Source organism: Pundamilia nyererei, unplaced genomic scaffold (assembly GCF_000239375.1).
Source record: "Pundamilia nyererei isolate P.nyererei 1_Seehausen unplaced genomic scaffold, PunNye1.0 scaffold00006, whole genome shotgun sequence".
Taxonomy (NCBI): Eukaryota; Metazoa; Chordata; class Actinopteri; order Cichliformes; family Cichlidae; genus Pundamilia; species Pundamilia nyererei.
Genome location: NW_005187407.1, coordinates 7,689,431 through 7,705,203, shown reverse-complemented (window position 1 = coordinate 7,705,203; position 15,773 = coordinate 7,689,431). Strand labels below are relative to the sequence as shown.

Genomic DNA, 15,773 nt, shown 5'->3' with positions numbered 1-15,773 from the left:
ATACATACATACATACATAAGGACATTTTTATAAGTAACCCATCTGTTTCATTGCACACTAATGTATGGGCAGCTCATCATAGAAGGTTAGCTAGCACTGAACGTCACTAATGCCCTGTTTGGTGAATAAAGATGGATGCCAATACAAGTGGATGTATGTGAGTTTGGGACACCCCAGCCGTGTTCTTTTCTCCTCGGACAGTGGTAATTCTCTTCTTTTGAGGTTCAAGAGGTCAGTGGATGGTGAGATGGAGTGATGAAACGGGTGAAAGAGAGAAGATAGGATTTAGAGATCAGCGCCTGCTGAGCCAGGTTGTATAGACCAGATGGGTCAGACAAGGGGGAACTGACGTCACAGCAAGGAAACCAAATAGTGAGTGAAGGTGAGATTAAAAAAAAGATGGGGTAGGCCAGAGCAAAGATAGAAAGACTCATCTACTGACTGAGACAGAAAAAAATATACAAAGAAACAGAGTATGAGAAACATTCAATTATTTAAATCCTGTTGACTGCCACTGAGAAAGCACAGTGTAGAGCTGTGGAAAGAGAAAAAAACACAGGTACTGTGTGAATGGAGTGAATACAGATGCAGAAGGAGGATGAAGAGATATATGTGGAGGTAGATGAGTAGCATAGTGAGGAGAAGTGAGTGAGAGAGAGAAATCCAAATGATGGTGTACAGCTGGCAGCCTGTCACAATCTCCAAGGTGTCTCCTGTCACTGTGCTGGCCTGCTGTCACACTCTAGTGGCCTGCCCAGAGCACGCACACACACACAGACACACACGCATATGCACACACATTCAGAGTACACTATGGTCATGAATAAACCATCCTAATCCATAGAGATTATTCAAGAACTGGGGGAGGTGGGTTAGAAACAGACACAGAGAGAGTGAGCAAAAATTGATACTCAGGACTACTTTCTGAGAAGTTAGGTAGCAGACTGTCATGTGTGTTATGGTTTAGGAGACTTTGTGCACTTGGTACAGAGTTTCTGTCATGGGACTCAGTTTGGTGTGCTTTCAGAATGAGAGGTGGAGATGCAGTTTTGCAACCGAGGTGGTATAGATGGTTGCATATATAGAAGGTTAGTCTCCCTCCCATCTGACACTCGGTCAGGACCCTTTGGCTCCACATTTTAATCCACTGGGTACCCTTTTAAAGTCATTGTATCAAAATGCCAAGTACTGTAATAGAAACCTAAATCCCTAAACGTCTGAAGTAGTTATCATGAGACCTTAGCCAAGAGCTCTCTGCACTTCACTGACACTGAACTCATCATTGCAGCAACAAGTAATATGATGGAAGGCTGAATCAACTGATAAGTTTGTCTTTAAACATGAGAGTGTATCTGAATGCAAACCCGTATAGTTTCGTTGCCTAAAATTGACAAAACAGTGACCTTAATTAAACAGTAAGAATTATGCATAGGATATAAATACAGGTACAAGCTTCAGAATAAACTTCACTCTGAACGGTGCATGCATTATGAGGAAAAACAAGCTATTAACAAGTTTCTTTGGTAGCATGTCCTGTAAACATCTTCTGTTTTTTTTTTTAACTCTGGTAAGCTGCTTTGCTATTGTAACCATCTCTGCTAATACACATTTTACAATTAAAATACCCCATCTTCAGTTTTCTTGACTAGAGACAGGCATCTTTTAGTCACAATAAAATGTAACCTTTAAATTGTGACATCAGATTAAACATCTTTCACAGTTTACCAACCAATAAATATGTGGGTAGTTGCTCACAACAGTCTTGCACACCACTGGAAAGTCTGCATTGATGCAGCTCTGGTGTTGAAGGCCATTATAAAGCACTCCTCTTTAAGGCGAATTGGTTTGTGGTAGCTACTAATGTGGTTAACCTTGCATGCAAATGCTCAAATGGAGTGGAAGTGTGTATGGAGACAAAACATCTACCAGTATGTACCAAGTTGGCATGCGTACACACTGAGAATCCAGTGATTATATACAGTACCAGTCAAAGATCTGGTATGTCCAAACATTTGACTGGTATTTGTTGCTAAATTTAGAATTTATTTGATAAACAGTTTAATTATCAATCCACATTATTACTAATAAAATAATATAGTTTTATTTTTTTTATTCTGCATTTTGCACAGTAGGAAGTGGTCATAAGTAATAATAAACTTTATATAGCACATTTGCAAATCATCAAAAACTGTTTCACAGGAGAAACAGAAAAAGAAAGAATATCGTTCAGCACGACCAGTTTTGTGGTGGGTCAGTGATGATTTGGGGAGATATATCCTTGGAGGGACACACAGACCTCTACAGGCTAAGCTGACTGCCATCAGTAATAATAATAATAATGGATTGGATTTATATAGCGCTTTTCAAGGCACCCAAAGCGCTTTACAATGCCACTATTCATTCACTCTCACACACTGGTGGAGGCAAGCTACGGTTGTAGCCACAGCTGCCCTGGGGCAGACTGACAGAAGCGAGGCTGCCATATCGCGCCATCACCAGTAGGGTAAAGTAGGGTAAAGCGTCTTCCCCACGACACAACGACCAGGACAGAGAGCCCGGGGATCGAACGGGCGACCTTCCGGTTACAGATACGCTTCCCAACCCCCTGAGCTATGGTCGCCCCATGGCTCCATGAACTCTTAAACCCTCTATCAGAAATCTGTAAGTTGATCATTTTTATCTCCATCAAACAATGTGGCATCCTTTCATTCCTAACACATTACTAAGTCCATATCAATCTAAATATTCCAACTGGTAGTTGGCAAAGTTAAACTTCAAAAGATTTTCCCAAAGACTGGGCAAATGTGTATGTTCATAACCAGCATAAATCCAAGCATGCAAAGAAAAGCACATGCACAGAGTAGCAGAGGTTTGGGACAGCCAAATCTGTTTACATGTTTGTTTCTCTGTCTGCTTTTAGTTCAATGGCATCATTGATCGGTGGACGAGCTGCTTGAAGTGATGATGCTATGTGTCAGAGGCAGCCGATGTGATGTGCCATCCTTTTGTCATGTCGCCCTTCTCTAATCCCAGCCAGCAGGCCTTGCCTTTATGTGACTGCTGTTATGCCTGCGGTCTCCCACAGTACTGGGGCTTTGTGCTGTGTGTGTGTGCATTTATGCAAGAGTTTGTGTGCACATGTGTGTTGTTGCCTTGACAAATCTATTCAAACCTCAGCCTCCCTGCCTCCATTGGTGGTGGAGGTGTAGGGGAGGGAGGAGGGCCCTTTGAAAGACTCCCCTCCTTCCCTTCTCTCTAGCTGCCTTCAGCCCACTGCTCCACAGCCCAGCTGACATCTTCCTCCAGACAGACAGAATGAATTAAAGGAGATACAATGAGACACTTGATGTAGCAGTCAAGGAGCCCCACTGCTTCTGTGCTACTCTGCACCACTCTGCCCTCGAGCCCGGGCTCAGAGGAGAGCACATCTAGGGCAAACCAAAGGATCTAAAAATACACAATATGCCACTGTTTACCAAGATGACTTGTCATCTTCCCCCGAACACCAAGCCCTCCAGCCACCCCCCCTTCATCCCCTCTCATCTCTTGGCTGATCTTTCTTCAACCTCTTTGGCTACTTTTATTCTCTATGCTTTCCAGTGGCTAGCATTTTTTTGATTGACAGGGCTAAAAATAAATGAAAAAGCACCAGAAAAGAGTAATTCAGGCATTCCTACCATTTAAGAGACACATTCAGTGATTGACTACTTTGGTTCATATGTAATCCATTCTTAAGAAAAACAAACTTTATTTCAATAACAGACTTTTCTGTAAATTTCCCAAATGAATATTTGCTACGGATTTATATGTTCCAGATGTTTCATCATGATTATCTCTTGTAATGAATTTCTATATTTCTCTATAAGCTTGCAGTAAATAAATCACAATGTACCCTCACTGCAGTATATGTCAAGCATATGATGAGAGATTTGGTTTGCCCTAGCTGCGCAGACTTTTTTCAACAAAAATAAACAGCAGAGGACCTCAGTTTGGATTAGATGTATTCAGTGTCTCTGCTTCGATGCAGTTTTAATATTCGTACAGAAACCAGAGAACTTGTAAAGACTATAGAACAGAATATATATCCACAAAAGTAATGTGTGTGCGTTTGGGTGATTGTGTTACGTAATTTAAATTGAAAGCATTTGCAGGGTTTGTCTGTTCTGTGAGTCTTGCTTTAGGTCTTTGGGAGTCGGCGTCACAGAGGGCAAAAATGCAAAAGCATCTGTGCGTCGGTGTGTGTGTGTGTGTATATTTTGAAGGGTTCACAACTCTACACATCTTCGTGGGAGACCCCTTGAAATGCAGTCACTGACCCACACACACAACCGCACGCGCGCACACAAGCACGTACAATACCGTAATGGCTGTCAGGGGGCCAGGGTGAAAGTAAACAAGGGCAGATAAGCAGTGATTCAGAAGGACACCAGCTGCACATTCTAATCTCTTTACATTTTCTCTTTCTTCTATTGAACTTTTATCTTATCTTGGGGGACGTCTTCTCTAAGCATTCCTTCTCAGCCTCCCTCTGTCTCTTTCTCCCTTTTCCCTTGTTTTTGTACCTACCTTACAAGCCACAGCATACCAATCCACATTGCAGAGTCAAAAGGGAAAACAAACTTTGATGCGCTGTCATCCGCTGACCCGGAGAATGAAAACTTACAGCACTGAAAACTTAAGTTGTCTTATTCTGAAGCATTGATACTTTTGATTAATGGTACATAGGGCTTAAGACCTTATATGTCTAAAATAACCTGCAGTGGTAGGTAGAAAAAAAAGGGAGTGCCAGACAGATAGGAAGATGAAGACAGCATAAAGGAAAAAAAACGAATGAAGAGGTCTTCTCCTCTTTCTGACAGTAGAGTTGTCAACCACTGGGGTTGTGAGAGGAGTAGGGGTGTTTGCAGGGGGTTATGGGTCAGCAAGCTGGGCAGACACCCTCCCCCAGGGCACTCACTCATCCACTGTGGTAGAAGGCCTCAGCTCTCCACCACAAACAAACGCCAAGCTGTCTGAGCAACATGTCACTGAGCTTTTAATTGCTTGTTCCTGTCTCTCCTTCTCTTCCCCCACCTTACTCATCTACACACACACAGAAACACACACACTTTCTTGCGTACTGTCTTTCTGTTTGTTTCCAACCGCTTTTCCTTTTTCAGTGTTTGGTTAGATGCAGTTGAAACAAAATAAAAACACACACCCATTATTAACAAGATTAAAGACTTAAATTTTGTACCAAATACTTTCCTTTTATATCTTCATCTTTTACAATAGTTTTCTCTGTGTTTGTGGAAGTAATAGTGGAAGAAACTGCTTGCTACATATTCATTACTCTCCACATGTCATATTTAATTCTTTTGAATGTCATTTAATATGAGTTTAATTGTTTTATTTTTCTCTTTCTAAAGCACTGTCGTAACTGGGTATCAAGTCCAGAGCCCTTGGACATACCACTGGAGCCTATGATGCCAGACTGCCCCAGAGTCTCTGCAGGTACCAAAATTGTCTGTCCAAAAATATAAACAGTATTTCTCAATGTCTGTGAATCACAGCATAATTGGGATCCCTTTCAGTTTTATTAGATTTTGCTCATTATAAGGCTGTTGAACATTGAAGTATTGGGAGGTTCCTGGTTAAAATTTGACACACGTTTGCGAGCAGGAAACTGGATTGTGCCAATGTTAGATAAGTCAAGCATATTTGTTTTTTTAGTAACAGTTAAAAAAGAGGCATGGTTTCTCTGGGTGGTATAGTGAGGTGTACTGAGAAACTAGTGCATCGAGAGGGTTACAAACAACGATGCAATAATCTGTCCATTGATTTTAACACTTGTATATGTTGAAAGTCAGTTAAATATCTAGAAACCATAACCACAGATTATTTAGCATGAAAATTGAAGGTGGTTTTTTCGTTCTATATCATTGGTTTAAATATAATGTGGAACTGTCACAGAGGATGTAATAGTGCAGCTTGGTATTTCTTTTAATAAAAAGCAATAAGGACTCATGCAGACTAAAAATAAACTCCTCAGTATTTGTGTATTTTTTCCTTCAGTGATTTAAAGGAGTGGATCGGAATTCAGTCAGTTCAGAACGGTGTGTATTTAGCACATGTCCATGTTTGTGCGCATGTGTCTGGGTAATGGGTACATCTTAAATCTTAGTAGAACAGATTGAGTGTCACTGTTAGACAAACTGTGGAACTGAAGCAGTGGAAGATTATCTTGAAACACAAATAGAGAGGTTGTATCAGCAGCACTGCAGAAATTTTGCTATCTGAGTTCATTTCTGTTTTCATCTTCTTTGTGACCCCCTCTTGCATTTTTTTTTTCATCATCCATTCTGTCTCCTATATTCATTAATCCTTTCCTGTGGTGTTTGGCTTCCTGTCCTTGTGCCCTCTCTGTGGTTGACTGGCCTTGATGATGTCACGTCCATCATGAGAATGTGTCCTTAATGTAGGATTAGGGATGAAAGCTGTAATCCTCAACATGACCGTTGATAAGAGATGATGATTGCAGTGTTGTTTGAAGAGTGACACACACACAGGCATGCTTGCACAGTCCCACACATATGAAAAAAAGAAGGAAAGTCAAGCCTTAAGCAGGAAGCAATATATCTGTCGCAGGTATTAAAAACACCTGTTTTTGCTTTGTTACAGTGTTACACACAAACATACTCGAACGTTCACGTTCTTAGCTCTTCCCTCATTTCCATCTTTGCTCGGGATGCTCTGCTTTGTGATTTTATTCTCTTCAAAGATCCTCCCTGACATCATGGTGAATGTATAGGTCATCTTACACATGCTCCACATGTCTGTGAATACATCTCTAGCACTCCTATCTCATCTCGGCCACTAAAACGGCATGTTCCACATGGAGCTGTGTGGGTGGGTGGCCTTAACATCTTCGAGTGAATCAGCTCCTTGAAATGTCATCTAGCCTTCAATACAAACCTCATGCTGTATTTCATGCTCAAATGTCAGTTTTTTACTTTGATGATTTATGTCTTTTCTGCTCCTTCTCCGTGACTGCTGTCGGTCAAAAGACAGCAACAGTTGTGCCAAAATATTGAGGTCACCTTTTGAAACTGTTGGCATGCCTAACAATATCTAAACACAGACTTGTTTGACACGGCGTCCATCCAAATGTATGCACTATTGACTTGTGCTCTATTGACTTTTGCTACTTTAAGCAAGCTGAAAAGATCTCGGTCTCTAGCCTGTTAACAGAGCTGCCAACTCGGCTTGTCTCTGGTCTTTTAGTGGACACTTCTAATGTCAAAGGTTGGTTCAGTCATCTTTGTGTCCTTGGCAGCCTGGCAGGTTCACAAGCAGCAGCTATTGTGGTGAGAGTCACAGCAGAGCAACGGAGGTGACGAGGTTGAGAGAAGGTTGAAGGAAGGCTGTCAGGGCATCGTGGCCCAACACTTCAATCAGCAGTCACTCCTGCTACTACGACTGCCTTTGTTTAGGTTGCTATAATATGGATATGTGTGTGTAGGTGTTGCTAATCAAGGTTGGAGATAAAAACCTCTCAGCAACAGAAAACAGACCAGTGAATCCTTGTTATCATGCACGCACATGCATATGCACATACGCAATGACAGACATCCCAATGTGAACCGCTGCTCTTCTACGTAGCCAGACCGAGGAAGCCCTGGGCCCCTGGCTGCTGCTGAGAATGGCGTATGATCACTCACTTAACAGACACGCACGCACGCACGCACGCACGCACGCACGCTAAGTGCAAGGGTATTGGTCAGGCAGAAAAATGGGAGAATGGGTTGAAGGGTGAGTCTTGCCATTGCTCTTTTGCTCTCCTGCATCCATTCTTCTTTCTTAGCAATAAATAATTTTTTGAAGAAAGATAATTATTCTTGGTTTCACCCTTTATGTATCTACTCCTCTGCATACCTCTTGGCTCTCTGGAGAAATGAGGATCCGTTTTGATTCAGATTTTTTTTGGCAAAAGGAGCCTTGAAGGCATGTCTGCTATTCCTAAGCATCTGTGAAGCAATGCTGGTATACCATAATATGTTAATATTATATGTTAATGATAATCTCTGGGAGTCTTCACTAATATATCAATATCATTATCATTGGAATAAAGCCTGGATCCATCCCCTTCTCCTTTGACTGTCTTGCTTTCCTCTTTCACTACCTTATTCTTTTCGTTATTTGTTTCTTTGCTTGTTTGTTTTGTTTTGGGGTTTTTGTTTGTTTGTTTTTTATTTGTTTTCTGTAAATTTTTGCTAAAGGAATTTGTTCCTCCTAAGAAGGTCGGTGCTCTGGCATTTGGCAGGGGCCTGGCACACTTGCAGAATTTTATCAGTTAGCAGCACACTGAACACAGGCTAAATATGCAGATAAAGTGGAACCAATCTCTTTCTGGAAAAGCTCCCTTTGTGTGTTTGCGCATGTGTGTGTTGGAGTAGAAGCAAGGCTGACAGAAATAAGTTGAGGAGTCGGGTGCTTGTTAATGTGGGGGTTGCAGAAGCCTTCCCAACATGTAATCATTCCAAACCTGGACTGTTTAGATGCCAAGCAAAGGATACCGTTCAAAGTTGGAGAGAATGAGGGTGATCAGAAATAGATGGATAAAAAAAGAGCAAATACAGGAGAGTGTTACTTGTAATGGCTCTTCTATTTTTGTTGGGGAGTTGGGGGGGGGGTTGTCTTGTTTGAAGTTTTTGGAGGGGGTTTTCTGAGACTGAAGATTATTCATTTATTAGTAAGGCTGTACTTTGGGAAAACCCCATTGCTATTAACACACCAATACATAAAAACACACACATGAACACACAACTTCCTCTTGGGTGATTATTCATTGTCCAAGCTGATTATTAATTACAAAGGGGGAGCTCTCTGAAGGTAAACACTGATTAATGGCTAACAAAAGTAAGTTAATGTCTTACCTGTACTTTAATTACCAACCATGCTCTAGTACAAGAGTCCCAGCACAATGCTGTAATTAACCATAATGGACTGCAGAATGGGACTCACTTTCATTTCCTGTATAACATATATATGTATTGGATGTATTTTTTTTTTACTTTTGCTGTTAAAATCAAATATTAATTATTATTATTATCTGTATCATGAATTGTTACAGAAGTAAGAATTATTTTTGTGTGATGACAAGGGGGGACACTTTGAATTTTTTAAACTAATAATGTACTTAGACCCATAGACAAAAAATGAGTACTTTTAAATAAAAGTAGGTATGTTGACACATAATGTCAAGCTTTTATTGCAAATGTGTTTCATCCTGCTCTAGGTTTGACTTGACTGTAACCCTCACCTCCCTGATCCACGCATTGCTGACTGTGAAACACCTTTAGCTGTCTCCACTTCTTCACCACACAAAAACATCAATCTGTCTCTCTCTCTCTTACACACACAACCACACACACACACATACACAGACACAGTGTGTGATTGATATTTGTGAGCTGATTTGGGAAATTTAGACCCACTCAAATGAAGCTCACCTCCTCTAACCTCTGTTTTTTCAGCTTGGTAGGGTGGAAGTCCGCTGCCTTGGTAGAAGGTCACATGGAAGTGAATGTGTGTATCTTGTATATGTGTGTGTGTGCATGTGTGTTTTACGAGTGTGTTTTCACATACCTATTATGTGTTTTCATAGCCTCACTTGCACATTCTGTGTCAGAAGTGCAGGATGTAAACTCCAGTTCACAGAGGTAAACTCAGGTGAACTGGATGCTAACCTCTGATCTGGATCCAGAGGGTCGGGGCATTGTCTGGGTCAAATCATTGCTAGACTAAATCATGATGATGTGGAAAATGCTGATGTCAGTGACTCACAAATGTATTTTTCTGTTTCAAAGTGTTCATATTGAATTTCTAACATATTGAATTCAGTATCATAAAGTCTTTCAAATGATCAGAATACCAATTCATAAGACCATAAGCCTAAATAACAGATACATCTGACTGAAATTTGCCTGCATAACAGAGAGAAAGACAGCATGTCACATATCTTTTCCAAATGTTTACCCCCTTTTCATTCTTATATATCCTGTAATTTGTGTTGTGAGTACTCTAAAAGGGCAGAATTAGTGTTTTTTGTTTTTCATTGGTACTGTCACGGTTTGGCATGGCAAACCGTGGGGAAGTAGGGAAGGAGGACCCAGGCGTAGTGCTCTGTGTATAAGCAGTGCGTTTATTTACAGTGAATGGAACAATAACAGTAAATCCCCGTGCTCTCCCGTGACTCCCGTGTCGTGTCTTCTCAAAAAGTCCGTGCTCTGTGTTCTCCACACCCCGTGCTTACTGCCCTACGCTGTTCCACGCTCCTCCTGAGCAGAAATAACAGAGGCAGCCGTCAAGACACTTAATTCCAGTAGGCATACACTCACAGACTTAACCAAGCTGAAGACTAACGTGGAGTCTCATGGAATGATCCCGCGTCGGTTGGAGCTCCATCGGTCTCCTAAATAGCTCCCCCGACGAGCCTGATCAGCAGCAGGTGTGTGTGGGGCTTCAGGTGTGGCCAATCCTCTAGCAGGACCACGCCCATCAGGCCTGCAGGTGCTTGGCATCCACACACACGTATATACGCACACATACCTACACACGCCTACACATACAATAAGTGGAACACCGAACAGAAGCTTAGACTTGCAAATACATATCACAATAACAATTCCATAACTGCTCAGTGACAGGTGATAATTGTATTTTACAACCATTAAAATTTTGATTTGAGAGAATCATGGTTAGAGAGAAAAATTAATCTCTTGTTTGGTCCTACAAATTTTTATTTGAGAGAGGGAAAAACTGGGTACGCCTTGTTTACATTTCCATTTTATTCAGATGAATTCTCAATATGAACAGTCAAAGTACAACAAAAGCACTGGTATGTTATGTAGGTGACATCTCACTAACATATCTGAGATATGATCAGGCATCATACTTCATCACTGATGTTAAGAAAAACAGGTGATGCTTTCTTTTACAATATACAATCCAGACTCACTCTTTATATGTTGCACAATGTCCCAACTGTTTTGGAAAAGAGTTGTTATTCTACAAGCATGGTGTATAAAATTACAAAATTACCTTAAAGACTCTGTCTCTCTTGTGCCTAAGCTTATATTGGTATTAGCCATGCTCTCATATGAATCTATGTCAGGCAACTTTTATTTGCAGTCACTTGACTATCACTTACCTAGTATTAGCCTTATAGTGAAGCACGGTGATGGTAGCATTATGCCTTAGAGATACCTCTCTCCAACAGGGACGACGAAACAGAACCAGGGATGAATTAATTCATTCCATTCTTTCTTTCGCAGTTTTATGAATACTGCTCTTGTCACCTATTACATACATTTTGTATACATATTTGGAATAGGTATACGTAGTCGATAGATAAATGTATGGGACATATACTTGTACTCTGACAAGAGCTCATACCCTTTCATTTTTTAAGCTACCGTAATTATGCTAACCACAAGCATGTCTTAAAAGCCCAGTCTGTGGTCTTCTATTCAACCCTACACTAGGTAAACTCTATCCAGAAGGCATTTTTTCTACTCCTTCTCTTACTCATACTCTACCCATCATCCCGGGAAGGAGAAGAAAGGAGAGAGACAAAAAGGGAAGGAGCCTGGCATGCATAAATGAAAGTTCAACAAGGTTCAATGAAACACTTATACAATTTGCCGCAATATAGTAGGGTTTTATAATCTCATTATCATCTTAGTGCCAGATTTGCCCATGAGGGCCGTTCCGTATTCAGTGTTATTAGCTCCTTAGATTTGTCCATTTGTCCTTCTGCTACTAGCCTTGCAGCCAATCACTGGGACAGAATCTCTAATAAATACCCCCTCCTTTTTGCTTTATCTCCACTTGCCTTACCTTCTACATTTTAATTTATGCCTTTTTTTTTTACTTTTATTTGCTATGGGGCACGCGCTAACTATTATTCTGGTAATGACTATATAAGTTTCTTTATGTGGTAGTAATTTCTCTGTAAAGACATCTGTATCTACTTTACAGTATCTTCACCTTTATCTTGTATACATTTGAATTTAAATTTTAATGTATGACTTCAAAACAACTTTTCATTTGAATTTAATCAGTAAGCTTCAAATGATTGTTTCCTTTCTGTATGTTTTGAATGAATGTTACATTTGTTTACTGTGATAGTGTTTTTAATCTTCTTTCCCAATCAAGGCTCTTTTTTTACTCTCTGATTATTCAGGGTCAGATGGGGGCGCTAATGTGCAGGATACAGTAGAGCAGTCCACTGGCTGTATTTGAATTCCCAAGCCTCTTAGCAGATGTGGGCAGTGTCCATCCTTCGTCACTCAGGGCATCCCCAGATTAGTGCTTCATGGACATGGATCTCATTTGCCCATATGGCCTTTTCTCATTGAGTCGATATAGGCTTTAATCCGCCCATGCCTTTATCCCTGACCTCGACATGTGGCAAACTACTTAGGAAAAAAAACACAAATTCTATATATACAACATGTGATCGCTGCAGCATCAACAGGATCAAAAGTAAAGATCATGATGAAAAACTAATGCTAGTGTATTCCTGATCATCGGGAGCTGTATGGGTTTCTTGATACTTTTTGAGTTGGGAGTACTCAGAAAGTAGGGAATATGCTAAAAATACTCTGGGTTCTTGCTTTGTCTGGAATTAATCCAATCAACCCCAAAGGGGGACAGTAAAGCCTAACCACTGCTAGCATTATGACTCTTAGCAATGCCAGCAGTGGTTAGGCTTTAATGCTAGCATTATGACTCTTAGCAACTTTCTTCATCCCACGTCTCCCAGTATTACTGTACAGTTATTAACAAAGCACACGTTTTTGTTAAATCCAGAAACATAAAAAAAAGCAAATGGTGCCTAACCGGTCCAGGAGCTTGTTGACCCGGCGATGAGATAAACTGTGACACTTCATCCACTTTATGGTAGTCAACACAGAACCATATAGATCCATCTCTCTTTACCACAAGAACTATGGCACTACACCACGTGCTGTCTGACTTTTCCATTAGCCAATTCTCTCTGAACACTTTGTCTTTTATGTACATGTGTGTGTACCGTCATGCAGTTTCTATGAGGCTGGTATGGCTGGGCAGGGGGAAGAACACATCTGCAAAATATTGTTGCAATGCAGCAATGTCCGCTCTCGGGGCCTGTGTGAGAAGGCCATCACAATGGAGGCAGGCGGAATTTGGCACCTCCAGTCCCAACAAGGCTGACCAGAGAAACGGTTTTAGCCTCTCTCCGCACTTTCAGGAGGTTGAGGTGATATATTTGTGTGAGTCCTCCCCTGTCCGACTGTACCACTTCATAGTCTACATGTCCCACTCACTGTGTGACCACAAAGGGTCCTTTCCAGTTCCTTTCCACCGGTGGCTTCCTGCCGAAAAGTTACCTTAAAGGGAGAAAATCCTGGGGAACCTTCCACACTTCGAACAACAGAGGGTCTAACCAGCGATCTCAATTGCATTCATCCTCATGAATGAACTTATGAATCATGGATTTTAAAGTCTTATACAGCCTCTCCACCAGCCCATCATTCTGAGGGTGGTGGACGGTGGTCCGAAAAGTTTTAATTCCAAGTCATTTGTACAGTTCTTTTAGTGTGCGAGACAAGAACAAGCCCTGGTCAATCACTATATCTTTTGGGATGCTGACTCGGGAGACGAACTGAAACACAGTCTCCTCCTTCCCAGAGGAGACATATTTTTGTATGTCCCCATGTACACACTTGTCCTCCACCCACTCTGTCTCCAACAATGCCCTGGCCGAACCAGAGTTTGGTGGATCAAGGTCTGCGTGCATCCCGAGTCGACCATATCCTGGCGTGTATCCCCTAAACACCTTACAGGTATGGTGTACATCCTTCCTGGACTGGGGGAAGGTGTTGGAGGGCTGGTGACACTGACCACCTGCCCCACCTCCGTCAGCAGGCATTACTGGTGCCAGTCTATAGCTGCCTTCACCTCCAACACACCTGCATCAGCAATTGCGAGGCTCCCTGTGAGTTGGGGAAGCACCCTTCATTGCTGGGGAGGCAATAGAGCGTGTGTTAGAGACCACCTCTCGTGGCAGCTGCTCTGCAGCCCACGAAGCTGTAGTGGTTCTGGGGAGCCTCCTCCTCAGGCCTGGGACTGGCCGACTCTGCTGCCTAGAGCCAGAGCAACCAGGTCCTCCAACTCTCTTGTCTGATCCTCGGCCTGATCCCATAGCCATTGGAGCTAACCTTGATGCAACGCCACCTGCTCCCGGTGCATGGTGGCCGTTTCCGCCAGCAATGTTGCCAGTACTGCCACTGGCTGCACTGGTCATGGCTCATCCCGCAACTGGTTTTCGACATCACTGTGACACAATTGATCCATATGTACACACTGTTACAGGACTGATTATGTTTTATATGACACTTTTTCAAGATCTCTGTGCAGCTTTTCAGACAACTTGTTCCCAGAACAGCCATCCTCTCTCCAATCCCAGCTGGCAACTGAAATAGCAGGACTGATCACACCAATCAGTCCCAGCTGCTCTGCCAGCAGAACCCACTGCCCCACCCTCCTCTGCAGCGGAGCCGTAGACCACACCCCCACCACAGAAACCTTAGACAATGCAGTCAGACAAGCTGCGATAAAACCAAGATTCATCCATTGGATTGATAGATGGAGAAGCAGCATTTGTCACTCCAGAGAACATGTCTCCACTTCTTTTTACTGAGTCCAGTGGTGTCATGCTTTACACAACTGCATCTGGCACTTTGCATTGTGATTGATGAGGCTTGGATGCAGCTGCTTGGCCATGGAAAGTTATCCCATGAAGCTCTCTACGCACTGTTCTTGAGCTAATCTGAAGTCCACATGACGTTTGGAGGTCTGTAGTGATTGACTTACCTCCATAAGCTATGTACCTCAACACCTGCTGACCCCCCTCTGTGATTATACGTGGCCTAGCACTTCATGGCTGAGTTGCTATTGTTCTCGATCGCGTGCACTTTGTCATAACAATGGACTCTGGAGCATTTAGTAGTGAGGAAATTTCACAACTGGACTTGCACAGGTGGCATTTCCAGCACGGTACCACGCTGAAGACACTGAGCTCCTGAGAGCTCATTCTATATACCTTAAAGTTTTAGCAGTTAGCCAGCTTGCCGTAACGTAATATAAAGCAAGATGGTGCTGTATAGGCATGCAAAAAATGTACAAAGTCGACGTAAAGCATTCAGAAGTTACAATAAATGTCACATGCGTCACATGGTTTGGACTTTCAAGGAAGAGCTGACAGTGAGGGTAGGGGCTAACATCAACTCTATCACAAAATACGTCAGATCATTTGGGTTTGAAAAGATTGATTTCTTGCGGCACCAGAATATAATTAGAGTTTTTGTCAAGTCTCCAAGCTCATCACGCCCCACAAAATTGATAAATACAGAAATTGGGAAGTTATGAGTAAACATCCCCTGGAGCCTACAGGTGGGTGCTGAGATGTTGAAGGGTTTGAAACAGCAGACAGGGCAGCAGGGAAACACTGACTAACATAAGAGACGATAAACTTTGTAACTTAAAAAGTTAGCCAAAATGACATGGTGTTTTTCATACACGAAGTTAGAAAAGTGAAGCATGTTACATGATTGCAGTGCTGCTAGAGTTTCATGTCTGTTCATTTTATTCATCTGCATAGCTCTACTGAATCTTGTGTAAAAGAGCTCCAGACTAAGTCACCTACTATATATAAGCACATAAGGCTTATAAGTCTATATATATA

At 42.0% G+C, this 15,773-nt stretch overlaps 1 protein-coding gene across 1 annotated transcript in view; it reads left to right on the top strand.

Annotated features, from left to right (window-relative positions):
* arb2a (ARB2 cotranscriptional regulator A) overlaps window positions 1–15,773 on the top strand; it is a 163,546-nt gene that overhangs the window by 104,933 nt on the left and 42,840 nt on the right. Inside the window, exon 10 of the mRNA XM_005722361.1 lies at window positions 5,410–5,494. Coding sequence (XP_005722418.1) covers window positions 5,410–5,494 — 85 coding nt within the window. The remainder of the gene's footprint in view (window positions 1–5,409; window positions 5,495–15,773) is intronic.